The sequence below is a fragment of the Barbus barbus genome, assembly GCF_936440315.1.
Source record: "Barbus barbus genome assembly, chromosome: 34".
Classification (NCBI taxonomy): Eukaryota; Metazoa; Chordata; class Actinopteri; order Cypriniformes; family Cyprinidae; genus Barbus; species Barbus barbus.
This window is the reverse complement of record NC_136762.1, coordinates 25,422,671-25,441,224: the sequence shown is the minus strand read 5'-3', so window position 1 is coordinate 25,441,224 and position 18,554 is coordinate 25,422,671. Positions and strand designations below refer to the sequence as shown.

At 38.7% G+C, this 18,554-nt stretch overlaps 2 protein-coding genes across 3 annotated transcripts in view; both read right to left on the bottom strand.

The window, feature by feature from the left end:
• Positions 1-10,372, bottom strand: part of LOC306853967 (sodium/potassium-transporting ATPase subunit beta-3-like) — a 29,660-nt gene extending 19,288 nt beyond the window's left edge. The window contains exon 1 of one of the 2 annotated variants that reach the window (XM_079391695.1): positions 9,973-10,372. In XM_079391695.1, coding sequence (XP_079247821.1) covers positions 9,973-10,237 — 265 coding nt within the window. In that variant the 5' untranslated portion in view covers positions 10,238-10,372. The remainder of the gene's footprint in view (positions 1-9,972) is intronic. The other variant, XM_079391696.1, reaches the window with a different exon arrangement.
• An 853-nt stretch (positions 10,373-11,225) lies between these two features.
• The window catches only part of LOC306854322 (transcription factor Dp-2-like), a 43,239-nt gene continuing 35,910 nt past the window's right edge, over positions 11,226-18,554 (bottom strand). The window contains exons 11-14 of the mRNA XM_079392230.1: positions 16,588-16,739; positions 15,381-15,547; positions 12,257-12,299; positions 11,226-12,179 (exon numbers count right to left, since the gene is read on the bottom strand). Coding sequence (XP_079248356.1) covers positions 12,068-12,179; positions 12,257-12,299; positions 15,381-15,547; positions 16,588-16,739 — 474 coding nt within the window. The 3' untranslated portion in view covers positions 11,226-12,067. The remainder of the gene's footprint in view (positions 12,180-12,256; positions 12,300-15,380; positions 15,548-16,587; positions 16,740-18,554) is intronic.

Genomic DNA, 18,554 nt, shown 5'->3' with positions numbered 1-18,554 from the left:
TATTTTGTTTTTAAAAAATCCCTTTGCAAGAACTACAGCGAACGGCTCGTTTGGACTACAGCGTTGTTTTCCTGTATTTATGACATCACAAATTGTAAATCCCGCCTACAGAAATTTGAATGGTTGGGGGCTGAGCAGCACTGCACGTTTCAAAATCAAAACCCGGTGCGGGTGTTTTTATATCACTGTATTTCTGATGGAAACCAACTATTTTCAGAACATTTTGGATGTAATTTTCATTTAATCTTGCATATAATGTCTGATAAAGCAGCGTTTGTGAGCAGAGCTCTGTTTTGTGCCAGCGTTCCCGTGGAAACCTCGCTCTCTCCCAACAGCGCCTCCTGCTGGCAGAGAATTATTTTGCATATATATATGCTGCTTCAAATAGTGTAAGTGGGACTATGGTATAAATAAATTCAACTGTATAACAGTTTCACTGTAATCCATGTTATAATGTTAGAATTAAAGAACAATAAACACAATACATATTACCATTGCTCTTATCTGTACATAGTAAATGCAGTTATTTTTAAGCTGTTGTTGACATCCCATCTAAAACGTGATTTAGCCAAAAAAACACAACAACTATAACATTACCACTTTAATATGTCTTGCAATATCTGTGTGTGCAAATGTTCTGCGCAATCCTCTTGTTCAATATTCTCGGGGTCTGAATTGATATGGCAATATTGACAAACTTGCTGTTCTGGCAAGGGGCGGGGCAATACTGAAACACCAATCACAACGCACTGGGACAGCTAACCAATCACAACACATTTCGATTTTCGGAAGGCGGGCCTTCATCACCCCGGAACTAATAGAGTCGTTTTTGTCAGGCTGGGGAGAAAGGTATTGTAATCATGTAAATTATGTGAAAAATAATGCCCTTTTCAAACCACCAAGCATGAGAGCATGTTCGAGTACACCCCCAAAACAAAACCAAGACTTTGTAAAAGAGCATAATAGGACCCCTTTAAGAAATTGGCGCATTTAAACCAAATTTTTTAATTACTGAAAATTTGAATGAGACAATTCTATACAGTGATAATGCCATGTCAATCAGCACTGCATTATAAATATATATTTTATTCTTATGAAAAAACACAAGATGGCTTGAACACGGATAAATCATGGAATAGTGTATTGTATTCATGTTTCCTCAGTCAAAATATTTATCAAAATCCCTTCAAGCAATTAATTGCGTGTGGCGGCCATCTTTGAAACACCTCTCGTTCAGCTTTTTCAGTCATGCATGCACTCCTGTGTCTTTGAATGGGGAACATCAAATTCTGTTTAGCAAGCTTACGATTAAACTTCATATTTGAAATGACCAATGAAATCTGACAACTACCGTTTGCAGTAAGAATATTTTTAGGCTAGCCCAGTCAATGCGCATTCACGGTCCTAAGCGTGCGTCTCAGAACGATTAGCGATTGGCTGTTTTATTCAGAAGGTGGGAATATTCCACCATATTGCGTGTTTTTGCTCTAACTGAGCACATTTGTGGACTAAAAGCCCTGAGGAATGTTTGGTAAAGGAGAATTGTGTCAGTGGATGCATAAGATGCTCATACTTCATCTTAAATGCATGGCTGTGTTCATCAGCCACCACTGAAGACCATTTCTGAGCAAGAAAAGCCGGTGTGGTAACACTCATGGACATGGATAGAGCAGCAGTATCTGATCATCGCTGTCAGGACGACACTCAGCTCCTCATCTCATCAGCTCATATCTCCATTCAGTCTAATGCACCGCATCTCGCTAATGCCTCTTACATTAGATCTGATCTCACAGAGTCAATATCTAGTGTGTGTGTGATTCTGTAGGCCGGTCGTAAAAGATTTTCAGATACACTTAAACAATATTGGAATTTTGACAATGGTGTGTAAAAATATTTCATCAATTTCATTTAAATGCACATATAGACTACTAAAACTCAATATTATACAGACAGTATTAAATGTTATTATATATATTATTATTGATTTTTTTTTTCCATTTAAAAAAAATAAATAAAATAATAATACTGAACAGTTTTCCAGTGGAATAATTTTTGGATACAATGACACTTACAGATTCCAGATTTTTACATGAAGCACAAAATTCTAGAGTGACGTTTTAGCACAAATGTTTAAGAAAATACAGGTGAAAGTAGTAAAGATTTAAAATATCTGCAAATATATTGCAATTACATAATTTGGACATCATTTCTTGATCAAATTTAGACATATGACAATTGCAACTTTTTGTTTCCCAATCTTTGTTTTCATTTTCTTAAAGGGGTCATCGGATGCCCATTAAGCACAAGTTGATATGATTATTTAGGGTCTTAATTAAAAGTCCATAACATACTTTGGTTAAAATTTCTCAATGGTAGTGTAAAAAAACACCTTTTTAAACCTGTCAAAATCAGCTGTTTTCAGCAAGCCATTCTAGTTCATGTCCCTTTAAATGCTAATGAGCTCTGCTGACCCTTCCCCGCGAAACTGGCTAACTAGTACATTATTAGGAAAGGCGATTTGCAAAGATTCATAAGAAAAACCCTTATACTCCGTTCTTCTGTAGATGAAGCTGGATCACATGATTCGGGTGAACATAGACACATTTAGGCAGATCTGGGATCGGCACATTGACTTCAAAGTGAAAGTAACGTTAATCCTCTGCGTCTTCAGCAGCTCAGATGTCAGGAGTAAATGACGACTGCTATATTCATTATTACATCCAACTAAACACCTCAATCGCTTAATCTTAGACATCTCGTCTTCCCCTGCACCGGAGGCAGACAGGTCTCAGCTCACTCAGGGCGGGCCTAAGGTAAGACGGTCTTGTCAATCAACTCTCGTGGGAGCGGTCTGTACTCTGACAGGAATCTCAGAACAGCCTGATTTGAGAAAGGGGAAAAAAAACAAAACACTGGGTGGATTTTTATAATCTATAATTATAGGATGGATGTGTACACATACTTCCAACACACATTTATGTTCAGACAACTTGAAATGTGAATTTTGCATCCGATGACCCCTTTAATATAAACTCATTTTGCAAAACGTCGTTTCAAAGAAGGTTAAGAAAATGCAGACTTTGGGGTGTATTTGGACTACAGAACAAAAACTTTGGGAAAAGATATTCCTGAATCTAAAAATATAGATACATTTTTAGATATAGATAGATATACATCCATGATGTGTACACTAAAAATATTAGAGTTTGTAATTTTTCCCAAAGTTAATACATCTTCACCAACATAGATCAGATATCAACACCTGGCTCTAACAACTGTGTGAACTGGAGGTGAAACTGTCTGAAGAACAGAAGACAGATGTAGGACTGTTTGAAAAACTATCATAAATGATCTTTATTTTTGCAATTCAGTTTGAAGCATTTCTTAGGTGGCATTAAAGATGTTCGCTTTGTTCATAAAGCACAAATGAATGGAATAGGGCTCTTAAAATGCATTTTTATTAAATAGACTTTTTGAACAGATTTACATCTTAAACACTCATTCATTACTTCTACATGATAAACTTACACATTTAGGGACTTCACTAGTGAACTGTGTGTAGTTTGGGGCAGGACCGAAACAGGTCGTCACAGGAAATAAATGAAGGAGACGGAGGTACGGAGAGAAGAGGCGCACAGAATGAATGAATGGGTCACAGTGAAAGACAGGAGACAATCAAAGCGCACAGGAGCAGTCTCAGCTGTCGAGAAACCCAAGCCCTGAAGAACCAGATACTGTCCTCCTCCTCCTCCTCCTGTGCCCAGGCATGCTATGATAAAAATACCCCGGCCGGCGGCAAGGGGGTATAATGTAGGGTCCCGTACTGAGACAGTGGCTCACCCATAAGCGTGTGTTTTTCTGTAAGCGGATACGATACGCTTGACTCCAGCATGGGACGGCCATCACATCAACAGCCACATGTTACTGTAAGAGAAGACACGCTGTACCCTCATTTAAAGACAGAAGAGCCTACATGACCTTGATGATCGGTAGGATTGTCCCATCAATTATATCTGACATGATAGTGTGTCTATAAAGAAAGGCAATAAAAAAAGATTTGTTTAAAAACCAATAATAGCAAGGACAACATATTTTTAATCATAAACAAGCCTGAGATTAATCATGCTTTACAACTTCCAGCTGCTCATTCAAAAAGATGAGACATAAAATATGCACTCTTACAACCATCTACAGCATACTACTGTATAAAAACCATAATGTAAACATTGTCGGTTCATCAAAGGTGCATCATAAGCAAACGTTAGGATTAATGTGGGATCTTCACTGATTGCAAACTGCTCTAACTTTGAACAATCAGAGCTCACATCTATTTAATTGAGTCACAGACTTTTTAAGTTTAATAAGTTGGGGATTGGAATTTCTCCCTAAATTTAAGTCCTTTTAAAATAATTAAGCCTTTTGCCCCCGGTTTAACAGACAAGGCTCAAGCCTAGTCCTAGACTAAAGTATAAGTCTGAGCGGTTTCAACTGAAACTTGCACTGACTGATCTTAAAACATGCCAGTGCCTTTGTTTTGTCTCAAGATGCACACCAGCAATTTTTTTCTAAGGCAAGTTTATAAAAATTACTTAAATGTCTTAATTGAACTATGGCTTGAACTGTGGTTTAGACTAAGCCCTGTCTATGAAACCGGGCCATATTTTACTATATTTAACTTTTTATGGCCTGAAATTTGATTAAACTAAATGTAAGACTTTCTAAACTCTGCTTAAAAAAATAAGATGCTAATAAAAGCTCATACTGAGTCTAAAACCTGACTGGATCTGCAACAAGATTGTTAATAAAATAAAGATTATTAGAGTATAATTCACATTCTACTTGCCATTTGTTTGCAATTATTTGTGAAATTTACAAGAATTTCTCATAAACCCATTCTTAAAGTGTCTTGCCGAATTGAAAACTAGTTTTGTAAAGAATTTTTTTTGCAAATGCTTCACACAGAAATCTGTTCTGTAAGCCTATTTAACACATTACAAAATCTGTTATGTTGGAGATCATCTGTATGCAAGTGTACTCCTAAAAGCCAAAAAAAAAAAAAAAAAATCTTTTAACAGATATTTGCTTTTAAACTTACTCTTCATCTACCAGGAAACATGATTAAAAACACTGATGATTCATCCTGCACTTCTGGGCTTTCTAACCAATCAAATGCTTGCAGAATAAGTATACCCCTCCCCAATAACATTTCTCTAGTACTACACTAGCGAGTAAAAAAAAAAAAAGATCTGAGGCATACATTTAAAGGGCATACATGTCAATTTTTTTTTTTACAGTACAAAGTATACAAATGTGCAAATATTTAGGAAACATGCTAAGTTCGATCAAAAAACAAAAAAACAATGCCAGTTATTCTGCTTCAAAATGTGTGTTCCATGTCAGAATGTCTGTTTTTGTTTTCCTCTGTGTGACTCCGCCCACTGCCATCACCTTCCATTTTCAATTGTCCTTGCAGAGTGCCCTCAATCTGGCAACCCGCGTGAGCGTTGGGTCTGAGGAGGGGCGGGAGAAGTAATGGGTAAGTAATGTACAGTAGTGGGTACAGTAGTCCAAATTCAAAATACCGAAGAGACCGTTTCTCCCAACCCAACCGCTAGCTGTCAGTATTACAGTACATAATGCACCTTTAAGGCCACTGGCGGTTTCCCGTCTCAATAAGAAACACATCAACACAAGAAAGCATTTCTCCAAAGTTTCTTGCTCTACACACAAACTGTATTTCATCGTAAAGCATGTTTTAGCCCAGTGTGTGATCAACAGGGGTAACGGCACCGGCGTGGACAGCTCGGCTCTAGAGGCTGAGGAACAGAAGAGCGGCGAGACACCCAGTGAACAGCTGAGACTCCCAGTATGACGCCCCTCGCTACCACAATCCCTCCTCCAGCACCGCTCCCTCGGGCTTGTGCTAATTCATTCACACCCCTGCGGCGGCGCCCTCAGCTACACGCTCTCTCTTCTCATGAGTATTGCTAGAATTACTAGCATAAAATACTCTGGGCATGAAAGAGGGCACTGAAGTAAACGGTGGTGTTTGTGATGATAGCAAAGACTATAGATATATAAAATACAGTTCACACCTATTACTTATGAATTGGAGAAACTGCAACAAGCAATATGGCGGAATAGACCTGCCCAGGGTTGCCATGTTTTCACAACAAAACCCACCCAATTGCAACTCAAAACTAGCCCAATGGCGTTTTGACAGGGGTCCCCCGATTAAAAACAAACAAAAAAATAAATCACATTCCGGAGGGTAAAATTCACATTGCAGGGAATAAATATAATGTATTTGGGGTCGCTTCAACCCGCGGACATGAAAAACAACCCGCGGCAACAGAGTTAGAGTAGCCCAATTCTGCAGGAAAACCGTGGACTTGGCAACACTGGCCCCGCCTTCTAAATGAAAAAGCCAATCGCTGATTAGAAGTAGCCTAATTTAACTGAGTCCAGCAAGCAGTTTGAGGATTTCAGGATTCCCCTGTTCATTTATTAATTCATTGCAACTTTTTTTTTTACAATTCTGCCTTTTCTTGCAATTGACCCTTCACAGGGAGTTTGACTGACAAGTGATCTGACCAATCAGAACACCAAATCTGCCATCTTGTCCAACAAACAAACCAGACTGGAGAGTCAATTAACATCGGTTTTAAAAGTCAGAGATCCAAACTCACAATTCTGAGAAAGTCAGACTTTATTTACTCATAATTGGACAACTCGATATTGTAAGTTTCTCTCACAATTCTGAGAAAATAAGGCAGAATTTCAAGAGATGAAGTCACAACTGCAAGAGAAAATCAGAATTGCAAGAAAAAAAATCAGAATTGCAAGATAAAATGTCACAATTACCTTTTTAATGTTTTATTTAGTGGCAGAAATGGCCTTCCATACACTCAAGTTGTTCCAAACCTGTGCTTGTGAAACAGTGTAGTAAGTGATAAAAGAGAAAATGTAAAAATACACCCTAGAGATTCTTCTAGCGGGTCCAGCGAGGAAAGATGCCAACTCCCACCCGCTGCTTGCCATGAAGCAAAACTGAGCCAAGCCTGTTACCGAGGAGGGATTTGATCACCAAGAGTTAAACACCTGAATGTGGCAAATCTGTCATTAATTGCAGTTATAAGCGGATTTTATTTTTATTTTGCAGCACTACACTCTTAAAAATAAAGGTGCTTCAAAAGGTTCTTCACAGCGATGCCCTAGAAGAACCATTCGTGACCCTGGAGCACAAAAGCAGTCTTAAGTCGTAGTTGTTCAATTCTTCTCATCATATCAAGCCTTGAAACATTCAGTTTTAAAATGGTGCATCAATGCAACACGGGGAATTTCAGGTCAATGATGTTTCATAAGCAAACACTGTTTGCATAAAATGCTTCAGAACTGCTGTTCCATGGACAAAATAAAAGCATGTTTAAGTGAACTATTCCTTTAACTTGAAAAGTCTCGGACCTTTTTCCATTTAAAATTGAAAACATGAATGAAAAGCCACTCTTGTGCAGTTCCTCAATTACGACATTGTGAAGCTCAAGCCAAACATGCTTGAACACACACCATCAAATCACATCAGGGCCGTGTTAATGGGGCAAACAGGAGCAGGAAGTGTCACTGATGAAATGCAGAAATAGGTCATTGTTGCATATGAAAGCGTCGCTGCCACATGAGAACAACGTTTCTTTCATCCGTTTAAACTGCCCGTGGTGTAAACATCCTGAGATCCCAGCGGCTCATCGTAGCGTATCGCCACAAATCCCAGTCGCTGAGGTCAGATTAGCGGGATTGCTAAATGAACGGCAGATTGGGAAGTGTTAATCTGAGCTGATCCAAACGTATCTCTTCACTAGCCATCCATCCCTCCATCACTCCACCTCCTTCGCTTCCCCTCGGGAAAAGTAAAAACGCTTTCTCTTATGCATACTTTTTTTTTTTTTTTCAATTACGGTCGCTCTGGGACCCAAACACAGCAGACACACGGCAAGCGATGGAGATGTTTTATAAATGGTACAAGCATCTTTTTATATGGCCTTGGATACAATTTGTATGGGCGGACCGCCTCTCTCAAAAACCCAACTATTCTAGACCATAGAGGCTCATCCCATTTGGCTACTTAAAAAGAATGAAAATAAAATAAAAAATAAAAAGTCAAATTCATAATAGGTCTCATAATAATAATAATAATAATAATAATAATAAAATAAATAAAGCATATTAAATGTATAATTTTGTATTATATTTGCACTATAAAAAAAAGCTCCAACCTAAAATAACTTAAAGATTTACACATTTTACATTTTTTTTATAATGCATTTATTATTTAATTATTTTTTTTACTCTAACATTCAATATTTTTGAATAAAAATGAATTATACATTCACACACTTTTTTCTTTTTTAAACCAAATGATGTTTTAAATGCAAACCATGAAATTATACAGTAATTCCAATAACTCAGGATTCAGAACAGAATTCACGACCAAGCTAAGATGCTGACCTGTCAAACACAGACCATCTTTAACCCATCGAGAACTCTAGATAGCTCCATACAGCGCCGTACAGCAAACATGAACACAGGCCCAGAAGAAAAAGAGCCCAGGTCAGCAGAACGACTAGGCCTCATCGTGTCAAGCGGTCCTAAACTCCACTATGAATGAATAAAACCTGCATGCACATCATATTCCTCAAGGCTGGAGGTTCGATTTCATTTGAATCCAATCGATTTCCTTCGTGAGGCCTATGGCTACAGGAGCTCGAAGAGAACCGGTTTGACCTTGAGAGAGGACAGGGAGGAGGGGCAGAACACGAGCGCATGCATCCCGCTGAAGAAGAGGTGCTGCAGAGTTTAGCATCACCAACACCGCACAACTACAAGGAAATAGTTTGATGCACAGCAGGTTACCAAGCAACTGGGCGTTTAAGAAATTGCTCCCCACCCCCACAGATAATTATGGACACTTTGCAGCTTTGAGGAGAATCTCCATGCAAAACAAGGCCAGACAGTCTTTCAGAAGAAACGAGAACAGAAAGCATCTTCTCCTCAGAGCAGCAACCGTGTCAAGGGATGTGGAAATTTCCTCTCTGGAGCAGGGCTCTGAACCTCATTTGCATATCGAATGAACGCGGAGGCCGCGCGAGTGATTGACATCCTTCGAATATCGCTGCCTGCGACTAATCGTAACATTCCGAATCGAATGTTGCTTCTTTTTCTCAAATGTAGCGATTGCTCTCCATTCCCCGCGGAATTTCCCGAATGAGTGAAATATGAAGCTAATATGAGCAAACCGAGGCAGGTGCGAGTTCATCGAGTTACGAATAACCGACGCGTATTATATTTAGATCATCTCAAGCATCATTCCCATCTAATGTAGAGAGCGCATTCAGGAGAGCTATTCATAGACCTGCGCTGTTCAATTACAAGCCGATCAATCACGGAAATCCACGACGTTTGACGATCGCGTAATCGGATTGATTTGGGATGCTTTGATTAACACACTCAACTCGTTTATAGACTTGGATTCAAATTCAGATGACTAAACGCCCTTACTATAAAGCTTTTAACCAGGCTCCATTTTAGCTGACTTGATTCCTCACGGAATAAACGATCGATTGCAGAGCTTTTATGCAGGCATCTCGGTTTACAGTTTATGGATTTGGTCTCAATTCACTTTTTTTTTTGTTACTACACAAATGTAATCGGTGACTTTGCTTTCCACGGTTTGGTGCATCTGAAGGAATCCCGCAGATCTAATGTATGGTGCTGCCAGAATGTAGAGCGACCAGCACATAGAGCTCAGCTCGCTGGTGTCTATGGGGCATTCAGTCACGCGCTGCAGATGCGTAGAGACTTATCTGCACATTGTGCGTGCTACAAAGTATCATAGATAGTTTCGTGTTTTTTAGATCTGAACAGCAGTTTTATGGCGTGCAATTGACACTTGTCAAAAAAAGAAACACGATTACTCACCCCAACTGCTCGCGGTGCGCCCGATGAATTCCCCCGTCCGTGGGTTGTAGATATTATCTTTCCAACTGGACTGTTTCTCGTCAGCTTTCTCCTCTTTGTTGGCCATGGCGTGAATAGGGTGAATAAACCAGTTTGAGGACAATTCAAAAAAGCACTGATTCGGCCACCTTCGCGTTATGAAATAAATGAGGTGTGCGGTCTTTCCACGCTGCTCCAGACTGCAGCAGTCCACTAGCGGCGCATGCGCAGTAGAGCCGCGCCGCATCCCAACATTGCTATACGATTCACTCGAAACATTGAACAGAAACCTTTATAGGGCTATTTCTTACGCTTTTACTCTCAGACACCATTTCTCAGGGTGGGGTTGAGTCTGATTTTGTATGGGCATCTTGACTTGACTAAAGCTATTGAGCATTCCCGCCGGGGTAAGTTGTCACAATAACCTGCGTTTTATTTACTGACAATGATTTTAGAAATGACCTCTTCTTGAAATATGAAAATCGAACTAAAGTTGAGCTTTCAAGTTATTTATTGACTTTTCAGCTAAGAAAACAAAAACAAACAAAATATCTCTAAAAAGGGGAAAAAACATGGATTGGATATACTAAAAAAAGCGTTTATGCAAGTCGTCTTTTGACTCAAAACTCATTAACATATGCTCTCGCATCGAGATGGGGAGCGTTTCTGTGTGATGTAGCTGTATTCTGCTTCAGTGATCAGAATATTAGCCTTCATGGTACATATTGTTCATTATATTGTTTTTGAAATAAAATAAAAATAACCACAAAAACAAAGACTGAATTAGCAACTTTGCACCACATGATAGCTCTCCTAAAATATATTCATTTATCTACGGTTTGTTTATTTTGCAGTTTTTCTACCTTTTGAAATTTGTATAAATTATTTATTTTTTTACTCTATATTTACTCTCTTGAAACGCATGCATTAATGATTATAATCTCCTTAAATAATTGATAACATCTCTCAACTCTCTTTTCCTCTTGCCCAACAACATAACCGCTCATTTGATTCTAAACAGAATAAAAAGCCTTAACAAACTGATTTCATATTTAGTTTAAAGATCTGACCTGAAGTCAAGTATATTTAAAAAGTTAAATTCACATGAAGTATTGGTCTCAAACACAACGTATTACTTACAAGGTTAAAATTTGATTTACTTTTGAATAACCGTTAAAATTAACAGCTTTAAAGCAGCTTCATTTTTTTTTTCTAGACCACACCACACCACAGGTATCCAAAATTATATGTTTATATATGTATACATGTACATACAGTTACATTGCAAACCAAAATTCATTAGTTCTGTTGGGTTGAGTTGCTTTAAAACGCCGACCTGGGTGGATCAGGACAGTTTCCTTTACATCTGCCACACTCAATGCCAACAAAAACTCACAACAAGACTACATCTCCCAACATGCAACATTCAAAAGGCCTGAGAAAGACAGACTGGCAGCTATTTGAACCCGGAACAGCAGATACAACCATCCATGTTTTATTTTCCTTCAACTATTGCGATGAATGACAAGGAATAAACTATACAATACAACAAAATCACACTGAATCAACCTATTAAAAAAAAGAACATTTTTCCATTTTTTTTTTTTTTTTTAAATGCAAGGATGTAAAGTCCTTTCAATCGGTGAACAGTAAGATCAGCACGTTGCTTTCCGATCCCCACGGAGAAAAAAAGTGGCACTAGCCCACTGGACTACACAGATATCGTCATATTCAAATATGACCGAAATAAATACATTTTTGGAAAGAATTTAAAGTCCTTCAGAAGAGTAGCACACGGAGATGATATGAGGCAGTTGAACTGAAGATGTGTTAACCTTCACTTATTCGCTCTCCTCTATGGCCCGACCCGCGGCTCGCTAGCCAAAAAGCACCACAAAAATACAGTAAACCGTCTCCCCCGGAGCCAAAGACTCCAGGCGTTTGCGCCAAACTGGGAAAAGAGATGGTGAGGGAAGTTCAAATATGATAATATAGAGAGGAGTGGCAGCTTATTTTCCTGTGTAGCGTTTCCTCCCCGGCTCTGCTCGCAATTCCCGTCCCAGCGCTGAGCTCAGGATCACTCTGGGGAAGAGGGATTGTCGTCGTCTTTGTCGTCCTCTTCCTCGTTGAAGGAGCTGGGCGTCTGGCCGCGAGACTCTGAGGCGTGTGACGGGGCCGTGCTGCTGTGACTGTGAACACAGAGAGGGGATGTGAGATAAAGGAGGACCTGAATGAATATTTGGCGATGTTAAGCTGACAGACATACCTTGTGTGGCTGAGAGGTGTTCTGTTGGAGTTTGTGGCCATGTCTGTAGGGACAGAATCACATGTTTTGTTTAGAAACCCGTAATAAAGGAAACCTATTATGCCCCTTTTTACAAGATGCAATATAAGTCTCAGGTGTCCCCAGAATGTGTCTGTGAAGTTTCCGCTAAAAATACCCCAAAGATCATTTATTATATCATTTCCAAATGCCTATTTTGAGTGGAAGAGGAAACACGCTGTTTTAGTGCATGTCTCTTTAAATGCAAATGAGCTGCTGCTCCATGCCCCCTTTTCCAGAATAGAGCTGTGCCATTACAGCTCGTACCTGCTAAAAACATCTGTTTGGTTGATTATCATGTCTATCGCACCAAATGCATGCATTTTAAGGCAGTTTAAACTTCTGAAATACGGTTTTCAGAGCACACGCATCCGAAGCACGCACACAGAAAGCAGCTGTCACATGGCATGCGAGTACTAAACTAAGCTCTCTTTCACGTCATATTGCGCTTAAACTGTTAAATACACACGCCTTTTATTTTCAAGCGATCCCGAAGACCTTAATTAGTTGCTTCAGGCGTGTTCAGAGTTGGAGCTGAACTTTGCAGGACAGTCGATGGCCAGGAGCAGGATTGGGCAACCCCTGATTTTCTATTTATTATCAGAAAATAAATTTTTTTCAATGGATCAGTTTATTAAACCTTTAGGAAAAACTATATACAAAAAATATGGCAATGTTTTTTTTGTTGATTATCATGTTTTATACCTCAGGCTTTTAAGGCTCATATAATATGATACAGGGAGAATATGAAGCTTATACTCAAGGAGGAAAAAAAAACCCCTCATATGCAATTTGGTGCAGATGCCAGTGTTGGGGACAGTTATTTTTAAAAGTAATGCATTACAATATTGCGTTACTCCTTAAAAAAGTACCCAAGTACGTTACTTTGTATGTAAAGTAATGCATTACGTTACTTTTGCGTTACTTTTTAAATCTGGGCTGGGCTTACTTGTTTGTTTTTAATATAAAAAAGTTCTTCTGTTACAGATGTAAAAGCCCTTTCACAACAAAAGTGAAATGAATAGACCTCAGTATACATCTGTACAGTAGAGGGCGCAGTTCAAACAAATCGAATGAAGAATATGACGCAGGACAAGAAAGTTCAACACTATTCAGCAATAACTAAAATCAAACATGTGTCATTTTGTCTTAGTATAGTTGAATTGGATCATCGAATATTTAATTATTGCAGGTTTGTATACTATTCTGAGCTTGCATTTTACTTTTTGTTCATTTTGAGGAATACTGAACCTGTTTTTGTGCATGTTCATATTTGGTCTAGAACTACAGTAAGATCATGTTCACACACAACACTTCTGCACACACTCCTGATTTCAACACCAGAGCTGTCAGTCAATACATTACTTATTTGAAAAAGTAACTCCGATATTTCCTTCTAAAAAGTAATGTGTTACTTTACCAGTTACTTAAAAAAGTAATCTGATTACGTAAGTCCCAAGTTACCCCCAACACTGGCAGATGCTTATATTTATATGATAATATTCTGACATTTTGTACTTTAAATCAATGTCTTTATAACAGTATATCAGATAATTATATAGAACTATATGAATATCAGTTGTTATTCTGTATCTCCAATAATATCTCTTAGTCAGGGGATATTTAAATACTCAGTTTTACGATCAAAGCTGTAGTTTTTATTGTGGGGGCAAAACATATGATGCAATGAAATACAATGATGATTAAGAGACAGATGCATTAATAATTTACAGGCCTTAAAAATATGTGTATCAAACATGATAGAGCAGGCTGTACAGGGTTAAACAAGTATTAGCTGCCTAAAAAAAAAAAAAGTAATTTCTGCTAAATTGAGACGTAGTGAGTGTTAATTGTGGACTGTGCCGATATGTGACTTGCAGGTTTTGTAGCTCACGCTCTGCACTCACAGCTGTTTGGTTACTGTCCGCTTGTGAGATGAGGGGTGAAACCACAGTACAGTACATTTTCTCTCTTTTTCGTCACGCTGACTTAAACTTCAGAGCTAGAGACAGTTGAGAGCAGAATAATCCTTTATATAGAGATGCTTGTTAAGTACTGTGTGTTTTTCATGGAGACAAATACAGCGGGTAAAATAAGTATTGAACACGTCACCGTTTTTCCCAGTAAATATTTTTCTAAAGGTGCTGTTGACATGGAATTTTCACCAGATGTTGGTAACAACCCAAGTAATCCAAACATACAAATAAAACAAATAAGTTCAGAAATGTGTAATAAAATGGAATGACACAGGGGAAAAGTATTGAACTACTGAAATGTATTTAATACTTTGTACAAAAAGCTTTGTTGGTGATGACAGCTTCAAGACACCTCATGTATGGATAGTCGCATGCATTGCTCAGGTGTGATTTTGGCCCATTCTTCCACACAAACAATCCTCAAATCTTGACGGTTCTGTGGCCTCTTCTATGAACTCTGGTCTTTTTTTCTATTGGATTCGAGTCAGGTGATTGGCTGGCCATTCTAGCAGCTTTATTTTCTTTCTCTGAAATCAACAGAGTTTCCTTGGCTGTGTTGGGGATCACTGTCACCCTTGTTTCATCTTCATCATCCTGGTACTGTAGGTGTTGGGACTGAAGCAGCTAATATTAATTTCCATTTACTAGGGGCAGGATTGCTTTCTAATTACTGACAGATTTCAGCTGGTGTCTTGGCTTTCCATGCCTTTTTGCACTTTCCTTTCTTCATGTGTTCAATACTTTTCCCCTGTGTCCTTCCATTTTATTACACAGAACTTAATTTCTGAATTGATTTGTTTTCTTTGCATGTATGGATTACTTGGTTTGTTACCATCATCTGGTGAAAATTTCATGTCAACAGCACCTTTAGATATTTACTGAGAAAAATGGTGACGTGTTCAATCAATACTTATTTTACCCGCTGTAAGTCATTTACAATTCACTGCAGTTCAGGCATTTCCAGCAACAGTGAAATCAAAGCAAGAAGAGTTCAAGAGATCCATGATAATTATTTATTTGAACTATAAGCTATTACATACAAGAACTGATGATGATGAGGGTTTCGGGGAGATTTTGTCAACCATACTCACTGGTGACATACGCTTCCAGAGACTTAGGCACCAGAGATCTGGCCACGCTGAGGTTCTCTGAAGAGCATGTGCCGTTCTCCAGCCCCAGAGACATGCCCATCCGCTTCAGGATCTCAACGTCATCATGGATCTCGAACGTGTTGTCAAAGTTAAAGAGGTATTCACACCTGTTTGGGGGAACGAGTTCATGTTGAGTCAAAGATACTATCATTACAGTCGGTGCATAAAAATGGTGTGAATGTGCAAGATGTTGGTAAAGTAAAGGTCCAATAACAATACACTTCCAATCAACAGTTTAGGGTCGGTAGGACTTCGTTTTTTTTAAAGAAATTAATTCTGACTTTCAACAAGGATGCTTTAAATTGATCAAAAGTGACAGTTCAGACATTTGTTACAAAATATTTCCTTTTCAAATAAATGCTGTTCTTTTCAATTTTCTATTCGTCAAAGAATCCTGAAAAATAAAATGATCATGGTTTCCACAAAAATATAAAGCACCACAACTGTTTTCGACATTGATAATAATCAGAAATCAGCATATCGAAAAAATTCAGAAAATTCAGCTTTGATTACAGGAATCAATTACATTTTTACAATACATTAAATCAGAAAACAGTTATTTGAAATTGTAATAATATTTCCCAATATTACTGTTTTAACTGTTTTCATAAATGCAGCCTTGGTGAGCAGAACCTTATTTGTTTTTAAAAAGATGTATGAATGATATGACTCATTTTATTTACCCGATTTATTTATCCATTTTATGAAGGATCATGTGACCTTAAAGGCTGTAATGATGCTGAAAATTAATCGCAGGAATAAATTCAAATATAAGTTACACTCTAATAATATTTCACAATATTACTTATTTATCAAATAAATCCAGCCTTGCTCGACACAAAACTGAATGAGCATTTTTCTCAGGCTCCTATGTGTAGGTTCAGTAATTTCACTTTAATGGCAATGAATACGTTTTTTGAAATATAGGAAAATGCTAGAAAAATGCTAATTTTAGACGGCACTTAGAGGCCTTTGCATCTGAACTCTTCATATATATACACACATTTATGCTAAAGAACCCTGTTTATTTATCCGTTTTACTAGGTTTATGAAATCAGTGGAGGATATTTCTACAGAAGAGAGAAAGGGAGAGAGCCATAAGAAAAATGGAGAAAAGAAGCCAAACGGGTGGAGAGAGATGTCGTACTTATCACTAGAGATGGAGCAGTCGATGACGGTGCGGACGTCAGTGTTGAGAATGATAAAGGGAAGCTGAATGACAGATCCTGGCGGGGGAGTGGACTGGGACGAGGCTTCGCTGACCTGGTTCCTCTGCACCAGATTCTTAAAGGCGATCTGCTGCTCACGGAAAGAGATGCACAAATCAGCACACGTACACACAGAGCGCTTCAGCCCTTAGGGCTCCACTCATTAACCTTAAATCAGTCAGCATGTTGATAAATAAAAGCTTTGTGTGGTCTGATGATAACTCGGTCCAGTCTCGGGATGTGTGGGGGTTGCTCAACGACTAGGACCGAACCAATGCATTTAATTTAGCGCTCCAGAAGCCCTCCCAGCTCCTGATCAATATCCCAGCAGGACCAAGGTCTCTTTTGATCCCTCCACACGGCTTCATCGCTGTAATCTGTTGCATTACACGCGTATCATTAACGGTCATCTATAGTAACGTCACACATCAACACAAACAGACAGCAGTGATTTCCTGACCTTCTGTGTGTGGCCTTTCATTTGACTGAAGGAGATGGATGGCGTTCTCATCTCACTTCAGAAAAAATAAATGAATCAATATTAGTGGTTTTCTGCTTTTCCACAGCTGGCCACAGTTAATGTGTCCCTCCCCCTCTCATCTGCTGTTTTTACTCATCCTTTCGTTATGGACTGAGGCCGGTTAGTGCTGATGACGAAAAGAACTTGAGTTATATGTTACTGATAAATGCGGTTCAGCGGGAAATAAAAAAAACGATTCTCTGATGCATCGATATTCTCTTTTCAACAATTCTGAAAACTTCAGAATTGATTCTGAGCTTCTTTGCCCCATGTGTGCAATGACACTTGCTTTTTGCCAATTCCACACAAACTCACACAATCATATATATATTTTTTTTTTTTTTTTTTTACACTGAAAGTATATGAACTTGCATTTCAAAAGTTCCATTATTGAAGTAAAATATAAGGGCAATCTCAGGCTACACTGCACAGGATCTGTGTGGTTTCACTCGCCAGCAGTGCCGATCCTAGACTTCTGGGGGCCCTACGCACAACTGTGTCGGCGGGGGTTTGGGGGGTGGCTGAAAGAATGGATGAAACGCATTTGTCCGTGCTTCACTCCGTCTTGAATCGCACTCACGGAAAGCGCTCGAGAAACAGTATCTCTTCTGCGGCTCGGTAAGCTTTCAACTGGTTTTTTTTTTTTTTTTTTGTCTCAAGCAAGAGACTGTACGACATTCACGTGACATGATTTGGCTGATTTTTACGTAGAGGGCGTGACATTAAAATAAATTATCATTCATGTTTTCATAACCGCTGGCCAAAATCAGAAACGAAACTAAAAGTTAAAACATATTTGAGAGCAAGGGGGCCCCCTGGTGTTTTGAGGGCCCTACGCAGCTTGCGTATTCTGCGTATAGGGAGGCTCGGCTCTGCTCGCCAGTATTTCAGTGTTTTACCTTCCAAAAGCTCTATGAAGGCAACATTTATGCCGTTTGGAGTGCAGTATACATTTGATACACAAACACTCATTGGCAAATGCTCAAATGTTTAAATCCTCACATGCACTTTGAGCGTCAAGGTATGACATAACTAAACGGTTAAATGCATTTGCATCTCCAAATGCTTTTATGATGAAAAATTATTGTAAACACTAGCCACGTTTCCATTACCCTTCAAATTGCGTGAACTGAAAATACACCCAATGGAAACACGTCAATTTCGCAAAAACTCCCATATAATCGCACAAAAGTTTTTAAGCTCACATGAGGTGGTTTTTCAGGTAATTCCAAAAAGGAATATTTATCAAAACTGCAATGGAAACCGTTTTTTCACATTTACGTGTCACCTGGCGTATATAAAAGTCACATGATCATTCTTTAATGTATTATAACCTCCAAGAAACACCTCATACATGGCCGCTCACAAATATAAAGGGCTTTCCTT